This window comes from Lathamus discolor, chromosome 2 (genome assembly GCF_037157495.1).
Source record: "Lathamus discolor isolate bLatDis1 chromosome 2, bLatDis1.hap1, whole genome shotgun sequence".
In the NCBI taxonomy this organism is placed as follows: domain Eukaryota; kingdom Metazoa; phylum Chordata; class Aves; order Psittaciformes; family Psittacidae; genus Lathamus; species Lathamus discolor.
Window position 1 is genome coordinate 97,139,237 of NC_088885.1, and position 22,120 is coordinate 97,161,356.

A 22,120-nucleotide genomic window follows, 5' to 3' on the forward strand; every position below is an offset into this window, starting at 1 on the left:
AACAAATCATGCAAAATACAGACCTCTTAAATCTCATCTCCCCTTCCCCCCAGTATTACAATAAAATGAGGATTTAAAGGCAATAAAATATGCAATTAAGACCTGAAACAGAAACATGATTTGCTTTACCTTGGTATCTTTAAAAGGAAACATTTTAAAATAAATGGTAGAATAGCCTTCAAGATTTCTTTTTTTTTTTTTTTTTTTTTTTTTTATTAAAGAGCATTGTAAGAAAAAGGATCATCAAAATACAACGACAAACAGAAAGGATACAACCGTCTAAAAATTATTCTGGTCATCCTATATACACACACAGTGAAATCCAGTACTTTTGTAATTGTAATTAACTTACTTACAAATTCATTGGCTAAAATTCCCTCATCCAAGATTACATACTGGTTAAACCACTAGATGTCTTCCTTCATGCTTATGACCTAACTTACTTAGGAAAAAGGTATACTAAGTGCTTTTAACAAATGTGTTTATTAAACTAAAGGCAAAAATGACCGATCCTTACTAGACTGGATAAAACCTTTCCCTTTCTTTCATACTTTTCATTGCAAAGTAGAAATGTCTCACCTGAAACCCTTTGTCTCCGTTATTATCAGACAGTATCATTTGACACACCAATACTCCTTCTTAGTGTATGTAGAAAGAAATCACTATAGTATCTAAGCCACAACAGTGTGACAGTGGTGTTCAACTGCTAATGCTTTAAGTGGAAAACATAATTTATTCCTATTAGAAAGTTAATGAGGGAGCTTGTCTTTGTTATTAGATAAAATTGACAAAAATATCCAACCCATTTCTTAGTGTTTTTATTATTACTTTAAATATATAAAATAGGTAGTCCTAAATCCATTTTTTTCACCTTGTCTCCTGAGTTTTAGTTTAGAAGCCAACCATGAACCCCCATACTTCCACATATTACAGTGGAAATAAGGCACTTGAGACATTAAAGTCTTATGCATAGTGAGTTCAGCATGTCACTGGCAGGTCAGAGTTATTTGGCATGCACTGAACCAATGCCTAGTTTGTGAGTGTCCAGCATGCATTCTGGGCATGTTAGATATTGCACATTTTCAAAAAAAATATGATGCATAGACTCAAGAAATCTTTCCTTTCTAGGGGTGATTCACTTTCAGCTGCAGCAGCAGGAAACAGGAGATAGCCCAGATACTTTTGCTGCATAACCTCTATCTTGTCAAAAAAGGCCAGTTACCATCAAAGCAAATGCTGATCCAAAGAACTATTTAAACCTGAATTATGCCTATTCAGACACTTAACACAGTGCAGAGAGTACCTAAATGGAAAAATAAATGAATAATGCTGAAAAGACCTTCTTTACGATCTGTTACTAAACTATGCAAACCAAACACAAAGATTTATTTTAGAGCTACAAAACAAACATTAAAAACCCCACTTGACATTTGATTCTTGTGCTTTGCTCAAGCAAAGGTCAGGTAAAACTACAAGGTGACTAGCCCTGCCTTAAGCATTGTCCACCAGTGCCACATGGCAGAGTCACAACTGAACAGTTGCATGAACCCATGCCCCATTTCATTTTCAGATGTAGGCTGCATTTGTTTCTGTTTATCTGGCTGCTTTTCCTTTTGAAGAAGAAAAGTGAAAGCCTAACATCAGTCTACCTCAACTAAAAACTGATTTACAAGCATAAGGTATTGTTTTCTCATGGAACTGCAACATAAAAGTCTTGCTGATGGTTTTATATTTGTTTATTTCAATGATGCGTTTATAATTGTTAATCAATTTCATGCTGTATTTGATAGGGATAAGCTTGTCTCCTACTGGTTCTGTGGAAAAAGCTCAATGCATAATTGGGGATTATAAAATAAAGTTTTCTTAAAAAAAAATTAAGACTTGGGCAAAAATCTCCAAATATTATATATCTTTTACTAATTTCAACTTTGAATTTAGATAGGTGACTTTTAGGATGGTCAGCATAAGTTATGAAGATTTTTCTAGAAAAGAAAAGAGATATTATTAAAGCACCCCATGTTCATTCTCTTGTCTCAGATTCTTGTAGCAGTTGGGCTAAAATTATCTACCTAACATGAAACACATTTTTCACAGAAAATGAAAACAGAATGCAGGCATGAGAAGAGCTCTTAATTTTTTCATTATATGATGACTTGGAGAATGATCATCAGACTGATACTGATTGATAGAGGAAAAAGAAGTAAAAAATGCATGACAATTTTTGAAGTGTGATGTGATAGCTTAAGCTCAGTAAATGAAAATGCGTTCAATTAAAAAATGGAACTGCAACACAAGTCAAAAATATGATGCAACGTTACCACTGAACTTTCCAAGAAAGCTCCAAAGTCAAGGCTTTACAGACTCTCCCACCATTACAGTGCAGTATGGCTGACAGTCAAATATGATAAACCATTTAGTTAGTTACATATATGTAAACTAACTAATTTAGTAACTTCACTGTACTCTCAGCAGATGAATTTGTAATGCCTCGATTGAGAGGTGGAGGGAAGGGATGGAGCAAAAGCAATCCTTTTAAAACACTAATTATTTTCCAAAAGTGATGAGCCAAAAAGCCCCTTTCTTAAAGAAAAAAAAAAGAAAAAGAAAAGAGTGATAAATATTGTATTCATTTTACATTTTTTAGTGCCAAATCACTTATTCTCTCCCTGTGCTTCTCACCAAGTTACTTCAATACAATGACCAATAGCGTTTCGTAGGATTAAAAAATTCTAACAAATTTCAAGAAACTCTGATTCTGCAGAGATTTTTCTTCCACTTTATCATAACAGTAGAAAAAGGTGGGTTGTTTATGTGGGAGAACATAAGAGTAGTTAAAGGGACACCACTAGGGAGGTCAAAAAAGGATATGCCTGGTAAACATATGACTTAAGGGCCATTGACAGCTGTCAAACAGCCCTGCCTTGATCACCACATTTTAGAGCAGGACATAAACACACAACATTTTTACCTTATTCATGTCTGACTTAGCTCATTGTTAGGAGGGAGGGATGTGACATGTTTTTCCCTTGAACAGATGAAGTGCTTTTCCTAACAATGACAAAGATACCTGGCAGGTACCACCTAACAGCATCAACAGTTCACCACCTCTTTTCCTACTACATACATTTATCGATGTTCAAAGAATTCCATGACAACTGCATCAGGCCCAGAGTAAGGGCATCCTCAACGTGTTCTATGAATGGTTTCATCAGTGGCTTCAGCATAACAGGAATCCCATTCAGACACTTTTTGTAATTGGTCAACAGATTCTGGACTCTGAAAGACATCATCATGCTTATAATGGGCTTAATTCAGATATTTGAAACACACAGGAGTTTGGACATATTTTCTCTTAATAAGATTTGCATTTTGACCCCATTTAAGAATAAGAACTCTTCCTAGCTCAAACTAAGTCTCTTCTCCCCACTAACAGCAGAACCAGACTGGGAACTAAGTACCTCCAGTAAAGTGATTGTGATCAATTTAGAGAAACTTTCTTCAATGAAAAAATAACTTAAAACCAAACAAAACCCATAGCAAATTGAAAACATGGCATGTTGTTCCCTTCGTCCTATCTTATACAACATGCATGAAATGACACTGCTCGTAAGAAAAGCTAGATCCAAGCCACTTAAGACACAAAATCCCAAAAAGAAGCCAAATTCTGAATCAAGATTAACCAATATAGTTCCATGAAAATGTAGCTACACAATGAAGCTGTATAAACAAGGACTAGAAGCAAATACAACTCAAGTCAGATACATAACAGGTTCCTTACAAGAACTGCTGAAAAAGAACGTAATAGCTGTGTTCTGTGCTAGATTAAAACCATGACTTTAAACACCATTGTTATAAATCGTACACTGATAATCCATTCTCAGTATACTGAGAACTGTTTTTCCAGTGTTGCTTAAGCAAAAAAATCTCATCTCTGAGTATTCTTTCTTTGCTTCGGAAGTCAGTCTGAAGTCTGGTTTTAGAGTTGATAGTAAATTTGGGTTTCTTTCGTATTGCAAACATTTTCTGTACTTTTTTGTTTCTCTTGGATGGCAACAGTTGGGATGTTGCTTTTGGGAGGACTGTAGCACACAGATTTCGCCTTGCATATTACAAATTTTAGGTTATTTTGTCCTAAAACACTCCACAGATAATTAATAAAAAATGACATGTTATAAGAGTTAAAGACTGAAAGCTTTAACAATGGAAAAATGGATAAGGAGTTGCATTGAAGTGTTTATGTAAGTCTTTGAACTTTGTCCCTTTTTATCCACTTCCGTTAAAAAGCTATCTAAAGAACACTCCTCACAAAGGATGATTTTGTAAGACCTATCATCCTTGCTTACAGAGTTCAAAAATTAATAATCAGCATCCCTGAGAATGAAAATAACTCTTCCAGCACAGAATTGAACTGTTACAAGAAGCAGAAAAAGAATTAAAATCAACATAAGTTATTTCAGATATTCAACATGAGAAGGCATAACATAGGTGATGGATTATCTATAGAAATGTTTGGGTTGTGCCTTAAACAAGTGGCAAATTCCAGCTTTTTTTTTCTAATACAAAAAAGCTTTTTATGTTAAATGTAATATTTTTGAGTGTAATCCCTATTTGCATAGATGCCTTAGCAATACCTTGTTGCTCTACTTACAAAGCAGCTGTTGCAGTAACAAAAGCATGTACGTATTTTCTAGTAATGAGATATTTGTTGAGATAGGAATAACTGCATGTTACCTATATTACTATGTAAATGCAGGGGAAAGTAATTAAATTTTAACTAAACTCCATCAAAAAGAAAAGTTATAATAAACCAAAAGCATATGCAACAGACTCAAAGCTAGGGATTCCTTTTTGCAGGTGAGAATCAAATCCAGAAAGTGTTCACTCACTCCATTTGATGCCTTTTAATCTGTTCTTCCTCTGCACACAAGCCAAGAACAACATCTGGAACTTCAAAATGCATTTTTTTCAGGTATTTTGTTTCATAAAGGACTTCCAGGACCACTGGGTCCAAGTTTACGAGTAATTCCTTCATTTAGCAGTATGGGGGGGTGGGGGAAGGGAATAAAGAAAGAGAAAATAAGGCAATCATTTAATAGTTACATGTAGTGTGATATAACTGGAACATGAAACAGGATGTAGGTGACCAGAGAAGGTTTTTAAAACACACACCCATGTTTCTACACAGATCTTCATCCTCCTCTACAAATATCTGGATTTTCCTGATTTCAGTTTCTTGTGACCCCTTCACTGTGCCCTAACAACTTGTCTCCTGTAACATCGCAAGTTTAATTCTGGTTTTGCAGAACAAGTTATTTTCCTTTTCATTTCAGTTTCTCCATTGGTAGACTGGGGAAAAATGTTGTGAAGGTTAATCTCTGTACACTTTTCAGGGCACTATATGCTATTAAGATGCTAAATAAATTTGAAAACCAGATTCTAGTTATCCATTATGGAATCACTAGTTAAAAAAGAAATGCCGTATTTTACCATAACTTATCTGCACTACAGCAGAAAAAGGAATGTGTGAAGCAAGAATGGTAAGATTTTCTGTCTCAACAAGCAGTTTTGAAATAAATTAATTAATGATTGCAATATACTCAAGACAGTGACATTGACGACTACAGAGAAGACCGTAATCTAATTAAAAATTCTTTCCTTAACTAAAATTTTTGTTAACATAGAAAATAAAACATGGAACAAGATCTAAAAAGACATAGATAAGTCAATAACAGTTAATGTATTTGATGGGTGCTGGCTCTTTTATGCCCAGAATGAGGCAGGAGCCTTATGAAGAAGAGACAGGATGAAATCTGTGCCATAAATAAGCATAAAAAGGAAAAAAAAAAACCCAAACAATTCAAGTAGTTAATTTTTTAAGCCTATTAAAATTATTTTAATGCTGTGCTTGTCTAGCCATTATACGATTAAAGCAGCCCATGCAATACTAAACACCGCAGCAGTAATACAAAGAATAAATCATATTTACTTTGGTTTCTGGGTGCCTGGCGAGTAAGGAAGCACGCAGAGCATTTCTAGCCTGGTCAGCAAACCTGCACCAGGCCCTGTGATAAATAAGTTCAAATTCCAGAAGAACTGCAGCCATTTTATTGTAACTCTTAACAACCTTTTTCATTTCCAGTGTCTGCGATTCGAAGGGGAAAAACAAGAAAGCAAACACAATTTAATCAATTCATAGCAGAAATGCCCTCCACTAAGATTTTCCTCACTGCCATTAAGAAAACAAAACAAATAGCTTTAAATTATGCTATTTTAGAAATAAGGTAAAATGCAGAAATACAGAAATATATTGAGGAATTAAATTACTAAGAAGTATTTAACTGCTCTAAACAACTCTTTTCCTGATTTTTCCTCCTAGTCTTCCCCATGAAACAAAGTTTACACTATGACCTATATGAGGGACTGATGTCCCATTTCATGAAGTCTGGCTTAGTGACTGGGGTTAAATACCTCAGTCCTCTCCATTACAGAGCACAGCAGACAGAATACTCCAAACTTAAGTACGCAGCCAACAGTGCTACTATCAGGATTAATATGGGTCAAGCCCCAGAATGGACAAAAGCACCAGCCTAAGTCATCAGCTTAATGTCTCAGTGGAAGTAAATGTCCTGAGCCACAGAATAATAGTGCTACAAAAAGGAATTCAAATCCTGCAGCAAACACTAACACCCTGTTACATGATTTGAATATAAATTGCTAGAAAACTGAGCATAGGAGTATAAAAATAAATCATTTAGCTGTTAGTAATATGCTTGAAAGCTTAGTATAAATCATCCTCTGCTAATTTACAACCTTCAGAAGTGTGGTTTTCTTTTTAAGGACTGCCATTGGATGGTCAATTTTTCTGTATAACTGCTGAGCCCACATTATCTTCCCTGTTACCTAAAACACAGAAGATACAAGGTTACATTTCCATTAACTTAAAAACATCAAGAAGCAAAGTCCTTTTTCTCTCTTATTTATTCCATTCTTACTGGTGGCATATTACGTGGTATAGGTGGATTTTCTTTCTGCTTTTCGTAGAGTTTTTGAACAAACTCTAAGTCTTGGCTGTACTGCTGAAGGACAATGATATACTTCTCATTAAGGTCAATATGATTTTCTCCTATTTGCTCAAGCTTCATCAGAAGTCCCAGCATCTGTTCAGTCTAAAAAGGAGAATGTATCATTCACCACAGAAGATGTCAATAGTTCAGAAAGTCATTGTTCATAAACTGTTCTCTTCTTTTTTTTTAATTTAGAACATAAAGTATGTTTGTGAGTAGTTTTCTAAGAAACATAGAATATTTCATCTAGATATACTAGAATACTAGAATACTTCATCTAGATTCAATAGATACTTCAGACAAGTTAGTGAATTTTGTCCCATGTGGAATATATTTACCATAGTGTGAACCACAAAACTGTTACTATTACAGTGTACTGCAATATTGCAATTTTTTTCTGCCTCTCAAATCATCATTCTTTTTTTTCTGCAAACAAACAGTTGTGGTAGAACACCTACACCTTTACTTGTACTTCGTAATATATTGTTATCAGGGCCTGAAACAATGAACAGTACTGACACTAAGGTAACAAATGGCAGAAATTATTTCTTTACTCCTGCCACTCGAACAGGAATGACTTGGAAATGCAACAGGAAGCACGGGGAACACCAGGGTAAAGAAAGAAAACAATCTTCAAAGAAAAACAGGCTATAAAATTGGTATGGGAAGATGAAACATAAAACTAGCACCAAGTAATAATGAACATTACCTTCCAGCACTTCCACAAGTGACTTTTAGAACCCTTGCAAAAGCCCTGACATCCTCCAACATTATCTCAGGCAGGCACCATCACAGAACACCAACAGTGATGAAGGAGTTCAGTAGGAGCTATGGGTACTCAGCCCTTCTGAGCATCAGAACAAGGGGTTTGCACTTGTAACATTACTTACAGTTACAGTCTTTTCAAACCAGAAATCCACAAATTCTTGTATGGACTCGTACAATGCTGAAATTTGGTTCTTAAATTCAAGGTAATCTTTTTCAAACTAGAAAAGGGTAAAAGATAAAAAAAAAATAAAAAATCATCCGTAGTGTTATTTTCACTTCATACTTTTTTTTCCCCCCTGAAGTTTTGGGGGAATTTGCTTTATCTGCCCAGTACGTGTGTTCAGCATTGAATTAAAGAGATCAGGGACAACACTAGTAACAGACGCATTTACATTCTAAGCAAAGCAATAAGTGTTCGGTTATCTGGTTAAAGCCCCACCTTCACGAACACAAAGGAGCCCAGAGGAACATGGGCAGGCAGAGGAAATCTGATAACCTAATAGAGCACTCTCACCAGCTACTCCCAGTATTGCCACAGGAGGGCGCTCAGCTCAGGTATGAAACCCACCAAGATGAGCAAACTGGTAGGCTTTCTAGAGCACGTTACAGACTAAGGGAGGTTATTGCCTAGGAGACAAGGGACTCATTACAGGCTACCAGGCAAGAGCATGGGACTATATATATTATGAGAGTTAGGGAAGAAATAAAGACAGGGATGAATGTGATCTGTGGGAGCAGCAAGTGTGGAAAAATGGAGGCATGTTGTGACAAAAAGGAGTTGGTCACATGTGAACAGGTTGCTGGTCAGTATGCTTGTCTGGCTGTGCCTGGCACCTGACCAGCACAGTCTGTCTTGTCTTCTTAATTATCTCTATTTCTAACCATTTGCATGGGTGAAAGGGTTCTCTCTTCTATTAGTGACCCCAACTACAGTAGGAACCATGGATCAAAGCAACTAGAAACACTGCAGCATGTGCATAACGTGTGGGTGAGTGTCCCACCCACAAAATCAGACTAGACAGCAAATGGGACAGAGGCTTCGGAACAAAGTCTTGAAGCAGCCATATGTCTAGGCTGGCTATTAAAGAGATCACAGTGGTCTAATAAGAGTTGGCTACCAGAGGGACCAGGAGGCCCAAGCCAGCTACCAGAGAGACAGTAGGGTCTGAAGGTCAGCTACTGATAAGGTTATAAACTTGGACCAGCTATAGGAAAGAACTGTTTGCATGTGTGTTTCTGTGTGCCAGCAACCAGGACAGCAAGGGGATAATGTAGAAGATAAACTGATTGCCTAAGACCAGTGATGGAGGGACCCATAGTGCATGTGTCTCTGTGTGTGTGTATATAAGTCTGAGTACCAGCAACTCCCCATTGCAGGGGGGTTGGAACTAGATGATCTTAAGGTCCTTTCCAACCCTAACTATTCTATGATTCTAACTCGAGCAGGACTGTGGGCCTTGGGGACAAGGGGTGTTTTAAGTTTAGGAACTGGGGAGACCTGGGTATCCAGGGGCCAGCTTTTGGACAACCTGTGTAAGACCAGCTGCTGAAGGGATTCATGTATATGTATTTTCCACTATCTGGCTTTCTTCCTGCTCAGCCAGACAGGTACAAGATGAGGCCATTAATATTGTTTATAATTGTATTTTCAGTTTGTGTTGAGTTGTATGGCCAGACCTGTGTACTGTGTGTATGCATGCACACTTGCCTATTGGGAATAACATGCCCAGCCTCCCAACTGAGTGGACCTGGGGACATGGAACTGCAACAGCCTCACCTCTATCAGGCTATCCAATTTGGCAGCTTCTACTAACAGTAGTTTTGGTATTTATCTGTAATATTTTTTCTTAAAAGTCCAAAACACTGAGGACCTACAAAAAGAGTTCAGTACAAACTTCCTCTCAAAGAAAGCACTCCATAAGCTTGGGAAGATAGTGCATAAAATACATTGCTCTAATGATTAGGTGCAGAAAAGTCATGCCATTTTAAAATACCTCCAAATTCCAGTCAACAGTAAATGCTCTCTTTCAGAAAAGAGCCACACAGCAAGTATTACAGAAACATAAGCCATCTGCCTGTTAGAAGAAAGCCAAGGGTACCCTAGACTTAAATGTCTAAACGAAAGTTCCTGACGGTTGCAAGCTACAGTGTAGGAAAGCAGGAGAGTAAGTCAACATTTCTACAACTTCTATTGCGAGGCTATTAATCCTGCAAAGCAAGCAGGCTATACTTCAAAAAAAGCAGCTCAATTACAGCACGTACAGGATGTATTAAATATGAGTCTGAAGTATTTGAAGTTACTTTAGTTTTTACCAATCCGCTCAGCACTAGGGGTGATATCATTTACTTTTCCCTCTAAAACATTCATCTAAGTGCCTTTACCACCTTTACTATAATACTGCCTTTACTATTCCATTATTTTCAGTTACACTGAGTAACTCTTGCAATTAGATAAACTATTTAATGCATTGACCTGCTGAATTAATTTCTGCTCTGCAGTTCGAACATATGCATCTCAAAACAAACAGGTTTAGGAAAAGTTTGCTGTAGCACTACCTATCACACAAAATCCTGTTTATCAAAAATTAACAAAAACATTTGAAATAAAAGCCAAATTTACCCAAACACTTTCAAATTGTATTACAAGATATGCAAGTATTATTATTACAGCAAAATACCTTGTGACTTGTTATAAAATTCAATCTTCTTTGCATAGCTCCAATGGAAAGCGCAGAATTAAGGGGGTGATTATTAGACCAATGCTGAATGTATGTACCTCTTTTTTCCTGTGATCCAGAACATCATACTGTTTGGATTTGGTGTTTGCAGCAATGCTGTCGTAATGAGTAGTGATCTCTTCAATACCTTCTATTTTTATATGCTGGAGCTTTAAAAGGCTTTCCATAATATTGCTCATATCTGAAATCTTCTCCAAACGCTTACAGAATGTATCAAATTTTCCAAATATGTAGTTTTCACTAGCATAAAAAAGGCAGCAGAGGGATCGTTATGCAAATCTGTTTGCAATAAATCTTTATATTTAACCCCTATATATTCTGCTGGAACTACTACAAAGTTTCACATGAAAAAATCTATGTGATATTAATCACAAATCAACTAAAACCCAATTTTAGGTAATGTGCATAAACCAGAAAATGCTTAATCCTTATATATGTCAATTAAAAGCCTTTACCACCATTACCACCAAAGGAGTTACTTTTTTAAATAAGACATTTATAAACGTGAGCGTACAATGCTAAGAAATGCCCCATGCTCTAAGTGCAGGTAAAACTCCCCTTGGCATTTTGATAGACAGTCCAGCCCAAAGCTGACAAAATTCCCCTGGAGGCTTTTTAGTTACATTCATGACTCAAATTTCTTGGGATTTCAGACCATGCATAAACATATATATTAAATTAACACATGTGTAAAGGCATATAAAGTCCCCTGAAGTCCCCTTGGACATCTGCTAAATCAACAAGTGACTGGCAAAAACCTGTCACTGGTTTATTCCTGAGAAAAAAAAAAAAATAAGCCTTTGCAAGGTCATGTTCTGATTATAATAACTAGTATATTTTAATTGAGTATTTAGCTTTTTTGCTAACCAGCAGATATAATGATATTTCATTTATATGATTCAATATTAAAGTGACTTACTTACCTGAAATCAAATTGCCTCTCTCTTAGATTTTCCTTCAGCTCCTCCCTAATTCTCCGAAATGATGTTTGGTACTGTTCTTTGAGGGAAATGCATTGTTGTATCCTCTTTAACAATTCTTGCCTGAGGAAGAAAATACAGAAGACACAAAATCATCCTAAGGAGGTCTTAAAAGAGTATAAATAAAATAAAACATTTCAGTCAGATATGCAACTTTGCAAAATAAGAACACAAAATTATGTATTACTTGAGAAACATTCAAAATATAAGCATTACATTTAAAGAGGTTTTTTTGTTTAAATTTATTACCTAGATTGGATATTATTCGTTTAAGATTTACTTTCATCAAACCAAAATGTTCACAGCGTAGTCCAGAAGGGACTTACACCAGGTAAACCCAGACTACTGACTGCCTGCAGTTTAGCCATTTCTCATCTTCTGTAAACTGGGTATTTCTGATGGGTTTTCATTCGTTTCTTTGGTTTTTGTAATCAGACAAGACTGGAGAGGTATTTTTCCAGACTACAGTAAGCATGAGGAAAGTCTTGTTTCTTTAAACAGGTACACCAGGAAAATAGTGGTTCCTAAGGCCACGGATCTTCTACACAGTTGTTCATTAACCCTGAGGTACTACTATAAATGAGATACATAGATGAGGCACAGAAATTAGCCTTAAACCATTTACACAAGGCTACTGCTCCACTTTGGCTTTGTCTTTCATCTTCAAAAAGATCCTTGGGAATTAAAATGATAGTCAAACTTTATAGCTTGAAACCACTAACTGGAACAGAAAGAAACTTTTGCAGGAACTGCAGCAGCAAATAAGTAAATGAGAAGAATGTTTCAAAAATAAAGTCAGCTAGAATAAACAAAAAATCTATTCTATTTTTATTTACATTCATTGTTTAGAATAAACACAGACAGTATTTAACTGATCACAGTTTATTTCTGAAGACTTCCCTTTGCCTACACCAAAATACAGGAGGAATCCAAATTATTTGTCAAATTTACTTTTATGTCTCCTAGCCTATTACCTCAGTGTCACCTTTGACTTGGCTGGAATTTAAGCACAGACATCCTGATTGTGTCTTCATAAAGCTTATAACACCTTTTCCTTTTCACCTCGGTAACTATACTCTTGCTCCAATTATATTCTTTCAAGAGACTATGCCAATCATTACTTTTCTAGCAGATACCTTTAGATGCCATGTTTATCTTAACCCCTCTCTGTGATTCCCTGGTTTCTTTTGCAAGGCTCGTTCTTACAGCATGGGTTCTTCCTAGGCTATCTCCAGTCAACTTCTCATTCTTCAGGCACACTTGTTCTGCCAGTGACATCAGCATTCACCACCTTCTTGTTACATTTCATACAAACACTTCTGTGCTTCCACTCATGCTGTAGGTAGTGCTTGGGAGCAGCTCATTGCAAGTAGCCATACAGCAGCTAACTCATCCCTTCCTGAAATGCTTCCTTTAGTTCTCCTGGCAGTGATGCCTATATAACATCCAAGGGCATCACAGGGTTTGCTGAAAACACTGCCATCCCAGCTGACCAACACTGCCTGATTGCCGTTTTTTCTTCATCCCTCTTTCCTCCACCCATCTCACTATTCACTTCTTATGTTTCAGATTGCAAGCTCTTCTGTTTTAGACTGCAAGCTTTTTAGAGCTGAGGCAAATTTTTTGTTCATTTGATGTATATGGCCTAACATTTGCTGAAAACCAGGGGCTCTTGCAATACTGACAGTTGTAACAAGAATAGAAAATAAGAACAAAACTAGTCTTAGGCATTTCTAATTAGCAAACTTACAGTAAAAGTAGGGTTTTTTTGTAATGTAAGGTACCTCATTGGCACCATTTACACCCCTCATGTTTGCTCTTACAGCATTCTCCAAAGAATACTAAAAAAATACTAGTCTGAGTCCCATCCTATCACCCACATACCTTGCTCCAAACAGAACCGCAACTGAAATGTGATTCTGGTCCTGGTATATATTGTTGCCTCCTTCAAACTGACTTTCCTGTCCGCTAAAGGCAAACTATAAGTCTTAGATAGAATTTTGCCAACCTGTTCTTGGAGCTTCTTTATGAAGAACCTTAGCTCCCAGTCCTAATTGCTCAAGTGTGTTTTGATCAAAAGAAAGCCACGGGGACAAAATATTCAGTGTCATATACTAATACACATTATGTGCTTTTCAGTGACAGTTTTTTCACAAAATATGGTCAATTTGTTTTTGTAGAGTACTTAATTCTACACAAAATGAGTACACAGTGACTGAAATCAGTGCCTGGTAGGAGGACAAAGGGCTACTTAAACCAACTTTTAATAACCTTTATGATGATCTGTAATTTTACTTCTAGTGTTAACAAAAGAAGAAATTATTAAAATTCCATTACTTGTCCAGATCCCAGATTTTTGAAACACCTTCACATAGGTATGTCTTGCATGTATTAATCATTTGATTAGTGATTTTAAGAAGAAGAGATGTCATGCACTCTGATGTATTATAGTATATTGATGTACAGTAGATCATACAGACAGTATTCATTAAACTGGGTATGTATTCCATCATTGTTACCTACAATAGGAAGAAAATAGAAAAGTCAGCAATTCAAATTTCCTAAAAATTAACACAACAGAAAATATGACAGCTCTGGGAATATGTTTGCCAGTGGATAAACATCTTCTTGATTGTAACACATTGTTCTTGCATGTATGTCATTATGAACTGAAGCATCCAATTCATTTGTAGGAGCCTAACACACTATGACCAAGATAAAAAAATAGGGAATGGGTAATGAGTAAATGAATAGGTCTTTTTCCAGATTGAGACTTTCCAGAGGAAAAACAGAGGCTGTACTCATTTTGCCAATGGCCTAGAGTATATGAAGGTGCTGTAGTCTGTAGAAATATGCTACCTGAGTAAAAGAAGTCATACACTGCTACAGAAAAAAAGCTGGCAGACTGTAGGAAGATCAAGTAGCTGGCCTTTGCTCATTTTTCCTAGATCTATACAGAAGAGAAATGCAGAAGGGAGAGGTAAGGCAACAATTACCTTTCTTTTACTAAGGATACTAAACTACATAGTTTTCTGTCCCACAGCAATGTATGCAAGCCAGATATACTGAGAACCCAGAACAAAAGACAGTGAATGTTCTAGAAAAGGATAAATAAAGCATGGCATCTTAAAGTCAAGCCCAATATGGCAGAACTGTGAATAACTGCAGAATAAAAATGGTGTAAAATAGCACACTGGATTCAGAACTCAAGCTTTGAAACCAGTATTTAGAAAAATTGTACACAGCTGGATTATGTGTGAATCTTACACATAAAAACTGTAAATACAACTCACTAATGCCAAAGGAGTTAAGCTGTCTGCTAATCATTACGCATAACAGTTAAATACTGAAAGGAGAAATATCATTCTTTCAGCAGCAAAAGCCTTTACTTTTCTGAATATCATACGAGTGCCTTTAGAGAACTACTTACAGGTGAAGCTTTGGCAAGTGGACCAAAAAATTTATCCAATGTATATAAATATCTCACATTGTCTTTAGCTTCATTGGCAGCAACTGTTATACTGCCATCCTGAAGGAAGAAAAAATAAAGATAATTAATACTGCTAAGATTTACTGAACAAGTTCTTGCTCTTTTTCAGTGCATATTACCACATGACTATGATTCCATCTTGCAAGCATTTTCTCACATAAGTGCTCTCAAGTAACATATTTCTTCTAAGATCTAACAGGAAATCAGCAACATTTTGTGTAATTCCTTAGTTAGATCCCCAAAGCTTTTCTTTCCTGATGGAAGTACAATAGTATGGTTTTAATAAACTGACTTACATTTTAGAATGGTTTTAACATGGTATTAATTCTACAGAACTTAGACAAGAACCCTAAAATGTACCAGGGTATTTCCCATCCTTGTTTTAATAAACATTTATTAGGGAAAATGAGTTCACAACTAATGCATGTATACCCTTCTGTTCATGACAGCTCTCCAATACTTAGGATGCAATGCTGTAGGAAGAAAGAAATCTAGTTCATCATCCTTGGCTTGGTATCCAGAGTACCGACACTCTCATCTAAATTCCATTTATCATAAAAGTCTGCAAATATGTTAAGCACAAAATCAAAAACTCAGTAAGGTGACACTGTTTTCCTGGTCTAATATCAAAACAGATTACCTTTTTTTAAGTGCTGGAAGATCTACATTCTATATTTAAGGGGGTCTGACTAGCTGTACATGGCCTACACCTCATTTTCTCGCTTGTCTACAATTTTGACTGATAAGTTTACATTACAAATATCCACTTATCTGAAGTAGCAGTTATGCTACAAAAAGCCAGCTGTCAATAATTCTAAAAGCAGTATGATGAACCTTCAGACATTTCTAGAATTGGCCTGCACAGTGTACAGCACGAGGGAGACAGAAAATTGTTGCGTTGTTCCATTGCTTAACTTTTGCACAACCATTCCACCCATGACGATAATGAAAGGTGCATTACAGAAGCATTGACTTCAAGTTATCTATTTAACTTCAGGATCATTGGTATTGTATGTTTTAACAAATGGATAATAAACTGCAGTCAAAACCAGCATAAACATTCGAAACTATGTTTAGCATTGTGTTCAGTTCTGTGCGTATTACAAACACAATACTGTATTCATTTAGAACTTTTAATAAAAGATAGCAATTACCAGCTCTTTCCACTGCTTTAATGTCTTTGATCTCGCCGCCTGAAGAATACTTATAATTTTCTTTACTCTTGGACTTCTGATCTCATCTAAAAGGCTTTGAAGAAAGAAACACATTTAATTCTCTCTTGGGAATAAAAGTTTACTTTTTTTAATAAAAAAAAAAGTGCTTTTTTGGTTATTTTTTTTAACACTGTGAGAGATAATGCAGGGATTTAACCTGTTGAATGATGACATTCTTGTCTTCCAGTATTCCAGCTCCGCAGACGGACCAATGTCATCAGCTTCTCTTCTCATTTGTTCACTCTCCACTATAACCTGTTTGAGCTGTTTGATCCAAATCGTGACCAGTTCTTCAAGTTTCTCAGTGACCTCTGTGTTACTGCCTTCAAAATCATAGAATGGGACAGTTGCATAAGCACCAAGAAATAAATACAGATTTTTAACTACAGAAGTGAAATGTCCTTGTCAAATATAAGCTGAGACTCTACGTAAGCTGAGTATATTCAAATCACTGATCAGCAACGGGCAAAGATTAAGATTGTAGCAACAAGATACACACACATACAACTTTTATCTACCTACCCTGTTACTATTGCATATCCTTTACTACAGAAATAGTTAAAAATTAAGCGACCTTGTAAGGGGAAAAAAATACAGCCATGTGGTTTTGGAAGAATCATGTTTCAGAGGTCCAAGAAATGCATTAACTATTATGTGTGTATTTTTCTGCTTGTATTTTGTAAGTAAAGGTTATTTCACATTTTTTGCTTTCTGCCACTGCAGCCTATTCCTTATTAAAGACATCCTGTAATGGACACCATTATTAATAGTCACAAGTAACCCCACTATAATGTATAAGTCAGCAAATCCTTTAGATTGCCCCAGCAGATGAAAGAGTCAAGTTCACTTGGTGCATTATATTTATGAGTCATGGAGATTGTACTACTAAATGGATCTAAAGAACTTGTCCAGCTATATAACATTATTGTCTTAAGAGTCATTAGTTCTTCTGTGGAAGCTGTCTTGTCTTGGCTTATGGAGGGTTGAGAGGGATTGCTGAAGTATGGCATTAATCACCCTGAAAATCCATGTGTTGATAAGAAGTGGTGGAAAGCTATTGTTCAAAGAGACACAACTACTCTTTTCTCACATATACATATACATCTACATGTAATTTTTAATAAATACATCTTGTTTTGACTCACAGCCCTCAGAGACAGACTTAATATTGGACAGGGTTTTCTTAGTATCAAAGAAAATGAAGGGTATACACACTAGTAGGTGTTTCACTCAGCAACTACTTGGCCAGCAAACTTGGAGGAACAGAGGCCACTGCATACATGATATGCCAAGGAACTACCTAATCCTTAAAGATTTATGAATTAAAGGATAGGAGAATGATTAATGATTTTATGATTACACAGTCAGAAACTTGGCAAGAGTAAGCAGAAAAAATGCATATAGCTCAGGGAAGATGAATTAATTCTTCAAAGTAAATTTTAACTAATGATATAACATTTATTTAATAAGCAGCGTCACTGTGCTTGCTTTGCCATAGGAATTACTCACCTGCAGTTATGTAGTCAGATGGGTTCTGTAAGTTGCTGACATAAATATCAATGTCCACTTTTGTGAGCTGAATTTTATCTTCTATGTTCCGTCTTGATGATGACAAAATACCCACAAATTTATCCACTGAGTACAGAAAGTCTTGTATCTGGCTGTTCTTCAAACCTTCTTTCACAGCTCCCCAGTTCTGATAATTTTATGATTTATGAAAAAAAAATCATAAAAGTGAAAGTGTGCCAGTATATAAAGATTTATCTGTATGCCTTTTAAAACACGTTCATCTATACTGTAACGTAAATGTGCACTGATTTAATTATTCTGCTACACAAGAAGAAACAAACAAGCAAGAAGCTCTCAAGAAATAAAAATGTCTCCCTGCTCTCACTGTCTTCACACTGAATTGATATATTTTTCTTTTTTTTTTTTTTATTTCAGTCTGATTTGGCTCTCTCTGAACAGAGAAAAGTATCTAATCTCCCTTCCTGCTCCTGAGTTAGAGAAAATGGTAGCATATGGTAACAGCATACGACAACATCATTCTTGACAGACACTGAGCTTCATTATATATCCTGCCTCTAGTGTGTACTTCTGGAGGCAACAGAACCAACTGCGATGCTTTGTGAGTGCCACAGAACAAGGACAACTCAAAGAAGCAGGATACTTTGGTTGTGATACAGTGGTTGCTGCTCACACTCCAGAATAAAATCAAATACCAGTGCCTTGACCTGCCAGAAGGATTTGACTCTTCTTTCATTGCCAGCTTAATCTAGTTCTAATAAAGTCATCACAATTTTACCTTATTATGGCTGCTAGACAACTATGTTGTCCTTTGTCATGAGCATTACAGCTGGTGCTATTGCTTGAAAATAAACCATAACTATATGAAATTCAAACATACAAATTGAATAAGTCCCATAACTATCCTATATTAGACTTTAATCTTTTTGTATCCTCTGTTATGTTCAATTGATGCACAAATAGAACAGAAGCTGCCATTTACCTTAATTCCACATGTTCTTGAGAAGAAGACTAGCTATTTGATTACCTGTTGTGATTTAAGTGCTGGTATCATGATTTGGGACAAGAAAAATTCCAGGCCCTGAAGGATATTTCCATTACTACAATCAAACATGCCAAAATTCACCTCCTTTGGGAAGAAACAAAAATTAGCAGAGTGCATGTGACCTTCTCCAACATTATACTATTTGAATGAAATTCAGACATGTGGAAGACATATATTTAGTCCAGAACTACATAGTTTACATGAAATTCAGCTACTGAATTTGGATAGAACATAGACTAAAATTCACAGAATCACAGAATCACAGAATCCCAAGGGTTGGAAGGGACCTAAAAAGATCATCTAGTCCAACCCCCCTGCAAGAGCAGGGTAACCTACAGTACATCACACAGGAACTTGTCCAGGCGGGCCTTGAATATCTCCAGTGTAGGAGACTCCACAACCCCCCTGGGCAACCTGTTCCAGTGCTCTGTCACTCTTACAGTAAAGAAGTTCTTCCTGATGTTAACGTGGAACTTCCTATGTTCCAGTTTACACCCATTGCCCCTTGTCCTATCACTGGATATCACTGAAAAAAGCCTAGCTCCATCATCCTGACACCTACCCTTTACATATTTGTAAACATTGATGAGGTCACCCCTCAGTCTCCTCTTTTGCAAGCTAAAGAGACCCAGCTCCCTCAGCCTCTCCTCATAAGGGAGATGTTCCACTCCCTTAATCATCTTTGTGGCTCTGCGCTGGACTCCTTCAAGCAATTCCCTGTCCTTCTTGAACAGAGGGGCCCAGAACTGGACGCAATATTCCAGATGCGGCCTCACCAAGGCTGAGTAGAGGGGGAGGAGAACCTCTCTTGACCTACTAACCACTCCCTTTCTAATGCACCCTAAGATGCCATTTGCCTTCTTGGCCACAAGAGCACATTGCTGGCTCATGGTCATCCTCCTATCCACCAGGACCCCCAGGTCCCTCTCCCCTTCACTACTTTCCAGCAGGTCAACCCCCAACCTGTACTGGTACATGGGGTTGTTCTTCCCCAGATGCAAGACTCTACACTTGCCCTTGTTAAATTTCATCAAGTTTCTCCCCGCCCAACTCTCCAGCCTGTCCAGGTCTCGCTGAATGGCAGCACAGTCCTCAGGTGTGTCAGCCACTCCTCCCAGTTTTGTGTCATCAGCAAACTTGCTGAGGATACACTCAGTTCCCTCATCCAGGTCGTTGATGAAAATATTAAACAGCACCGGTCCCAGCACCGACCCCTGAGGAACTCCACTAGTCACAGACCTCCAGCTAGATTCTGCGCCATTGACCACAACTCTCTGCCTTCTTCCTTTCAACCAGTTCTCGATCCACCTCACTACTTGATCGTCAAGCCCACACTTCCTTAGCTTATCTATGAGGATGCTGTGGGAGACAGTATCAAATGCCTTACTGAAATCAAGAAAAACTACATCTACCGCTCTACCATCATCCCTCCACCTAGTCACTTCCTCATAGAAGGCTATAAGGTTGGTCATACATGACTTCCCCCTCATAAAACCATGTTGGCTGTTCTTAATGACCCCCTCATCCTTGATATGCCTAGTGATGGAGTCAAGAATAAGTTGTTCCATCATCTTTCCAGGGATGGAGGTAAGGCTGACCGGTCTATAATTACCCGGGTCCTCCTTCTTATAGATTGGTGTGACCTTTGCCATCCGCCAATCCTCAGGCACCTCGCCCGTTTCCCACGACTTACCAAAGATGATGGAAAGTGGCCTAGCAATGACCTCCGCCAGCTCCCTCAGCACCCGTGGGTGCATTCCATCCGGACCCATCGATTTACAGATGTCCAGTTTGCATAGCTGATCCCTAACCCAATCCTCATCTACCAAAGCAAACTCCTCCTTTGTCCTGACTCCTTCTGGGGCTATAGAAATCCGGGGCCCTCGGCGAGAGTCTGCAGGAGTAAAGACAGAGGCAAAGAAGGCATTCAGCACCTCTGCCTTCTTTATATCCTCTGTCTCCAGGGTACCCACTTCGTTCAGCAGTGGGCCTATATTGCCTCTTGTGTTAGTTTTATTTGCTATGTATTTGAAGAAGCCCTTTCTATTGTCTTTAACCCGACTAGCAAGATTGAGTTCCAAGGAGGCCTTAGCTGTCCTAATTGCCTCCCTACATCCTCTAACAACTGTCCTATATTCCTCCCAAGCGGCCAGCCCCTCCTTCCATAATCCATAGATTCTCCTTTTCCACTTAAGTTTGCCCAGCAGCTCCTTGTTTAACCACGCCGGTCTCCTAGATCCCTTACTTGACTTCCTACTCATTGGGACGCTCCGATCCTGAGCTTGGAAGAAGCGGTCCTTGAATGCTAACCAACTATCTTGAGCCCCTTTACCGCCTAGTACACTTTCCCATGAGACTTCCCTTAGCAGTTGACTGAAGAGGCCAAAGTTGGCCCTTCGGAAATCCAGAACTGTGGCTTTGCTAGGTATTCTATTCCTCCCACACAGGATCCTAAACTCCACCATCTCATGGTCACTGCAGCCAAGGCTGCCATTGACCGTCACCACTTCGACCAAACCCTCCTTGTTGGCGAGTACTAAATCTAGCAGCGCTGCTCTCCTAGTTGGTACGTCCACCATTTGCATTAAGAAATTATCATCAATGCACTCCAGGAACCTCCTAGACTGTGAATGACTGGCTGTGTGTGTCTTCCAGCAAATATCGGGGTAGTTAAAGTCCCCCACGACGACTAAGGCATGTAGTCGCGAGGCTACTTCCAGTTGCCTGTAGAAAGCCTCATCAACTCCTTCGTCCTGATCAGGAGGTCTGTAATAGACCCCCACAACTGTATCACCCGTGCCAGTCTGCCCCTTGATTCGTACCCACAGACATTCCACTTGCTCCTCATCCGACCCCGGACAGAACTCAATACATTCTAGTTGCTCTCTCACGTAAAGAGCAACTCCACCACCTCGCTTCGCTGACCTATCTTTCCTAAAAAGGACATAGCCATCCATGACCACATTCCAGTCATGTGAACTGTCCCACCATGTCTCTGTAATCGCCACTAGATCATAACCTTTAGCCCGCACACAGACTTCTAACTCCTCCTGTTTATTCCCCATGCTGCGTGCATTGGTGTACAGGCATTTCAGGGAGCCAGTCCTAGTACCCTTTTTCCCCTGCGGGACAGGGTCTAAAAAGCTATCCTTTCCCACAAGTGAAACAAGAGATTGATAGTCCTCCTTAGCCCGTCATCCTAGCATGTTCCTCTTGGGCTTGTCCCCAACAGGCCCAGTTAAATCCCCTCCCCCCTTCATAACTAGTTTAAAGCCCTGTCAATAAGCCCTGCTA

General features: G+C 37.9%; 1 protein-coding gene across 1 annotated transcript in view; it reads right to left on the bottom strand.

The window, feature by feature from the left end:
* The window catches only part of LOC136008472 (dynein axonemal heavy chain 5-like), a 176,741-nt gene that overhangs the window by 143,077 nt on the left and 11,544 nt on the right, over positions 1–22,120 (bottom strand). The window contains exons 8-21 of the mRNA XM_065667810.1: positions 18,809–18,910; positions 17,764–17,950; positions 16,412–16,577; positions 16,195–16,288; positions 14,981–15,079; positions 13,888–14,069; positions 11,494–11,613; positions 10,609–10,810; positions 7,955–8,050; positions 6,993–7,166; positions 6,811–6,900; positions 5,987–6,142; positions 4,887–5,026; positions 3,125–3,276 (exon numbers count right to left, since the gene is read on the bottom strand). Coding sequence (XP_065523882.1) covers positions 3,125–3,276; positions 4,887–5,026; positions 5,987–6,142; positions 6,811–6,900; positions 6,993–7,166; positions 7,955–8,050; positions 10,609–10,810; positions 11,494–11,613; positions 13,888–14,069; positions 14,981–15,079; positions 16,195–16,288; positions 16,412–16,577; positions 17,764–17,950; positions 18,809–18,910 — 1,960 coding nt within the window. The remainder of the gene's footprint in view (positions 1–3,124; positions 3,277–4,886; positions 5,027–5,986; positions 6,143–6,810; positions 6,901–6,992; positions 7,167–7,954; positions 8,051–10,608; positions 10,811–11,493; positions 11,614–13,887; positions 14,070–14,980; positions 15,080–16,194; positions 16,289–16,411; positions 16,578–17,763; positions 17,951–18,808; positions 18,911–22,120) is intronic.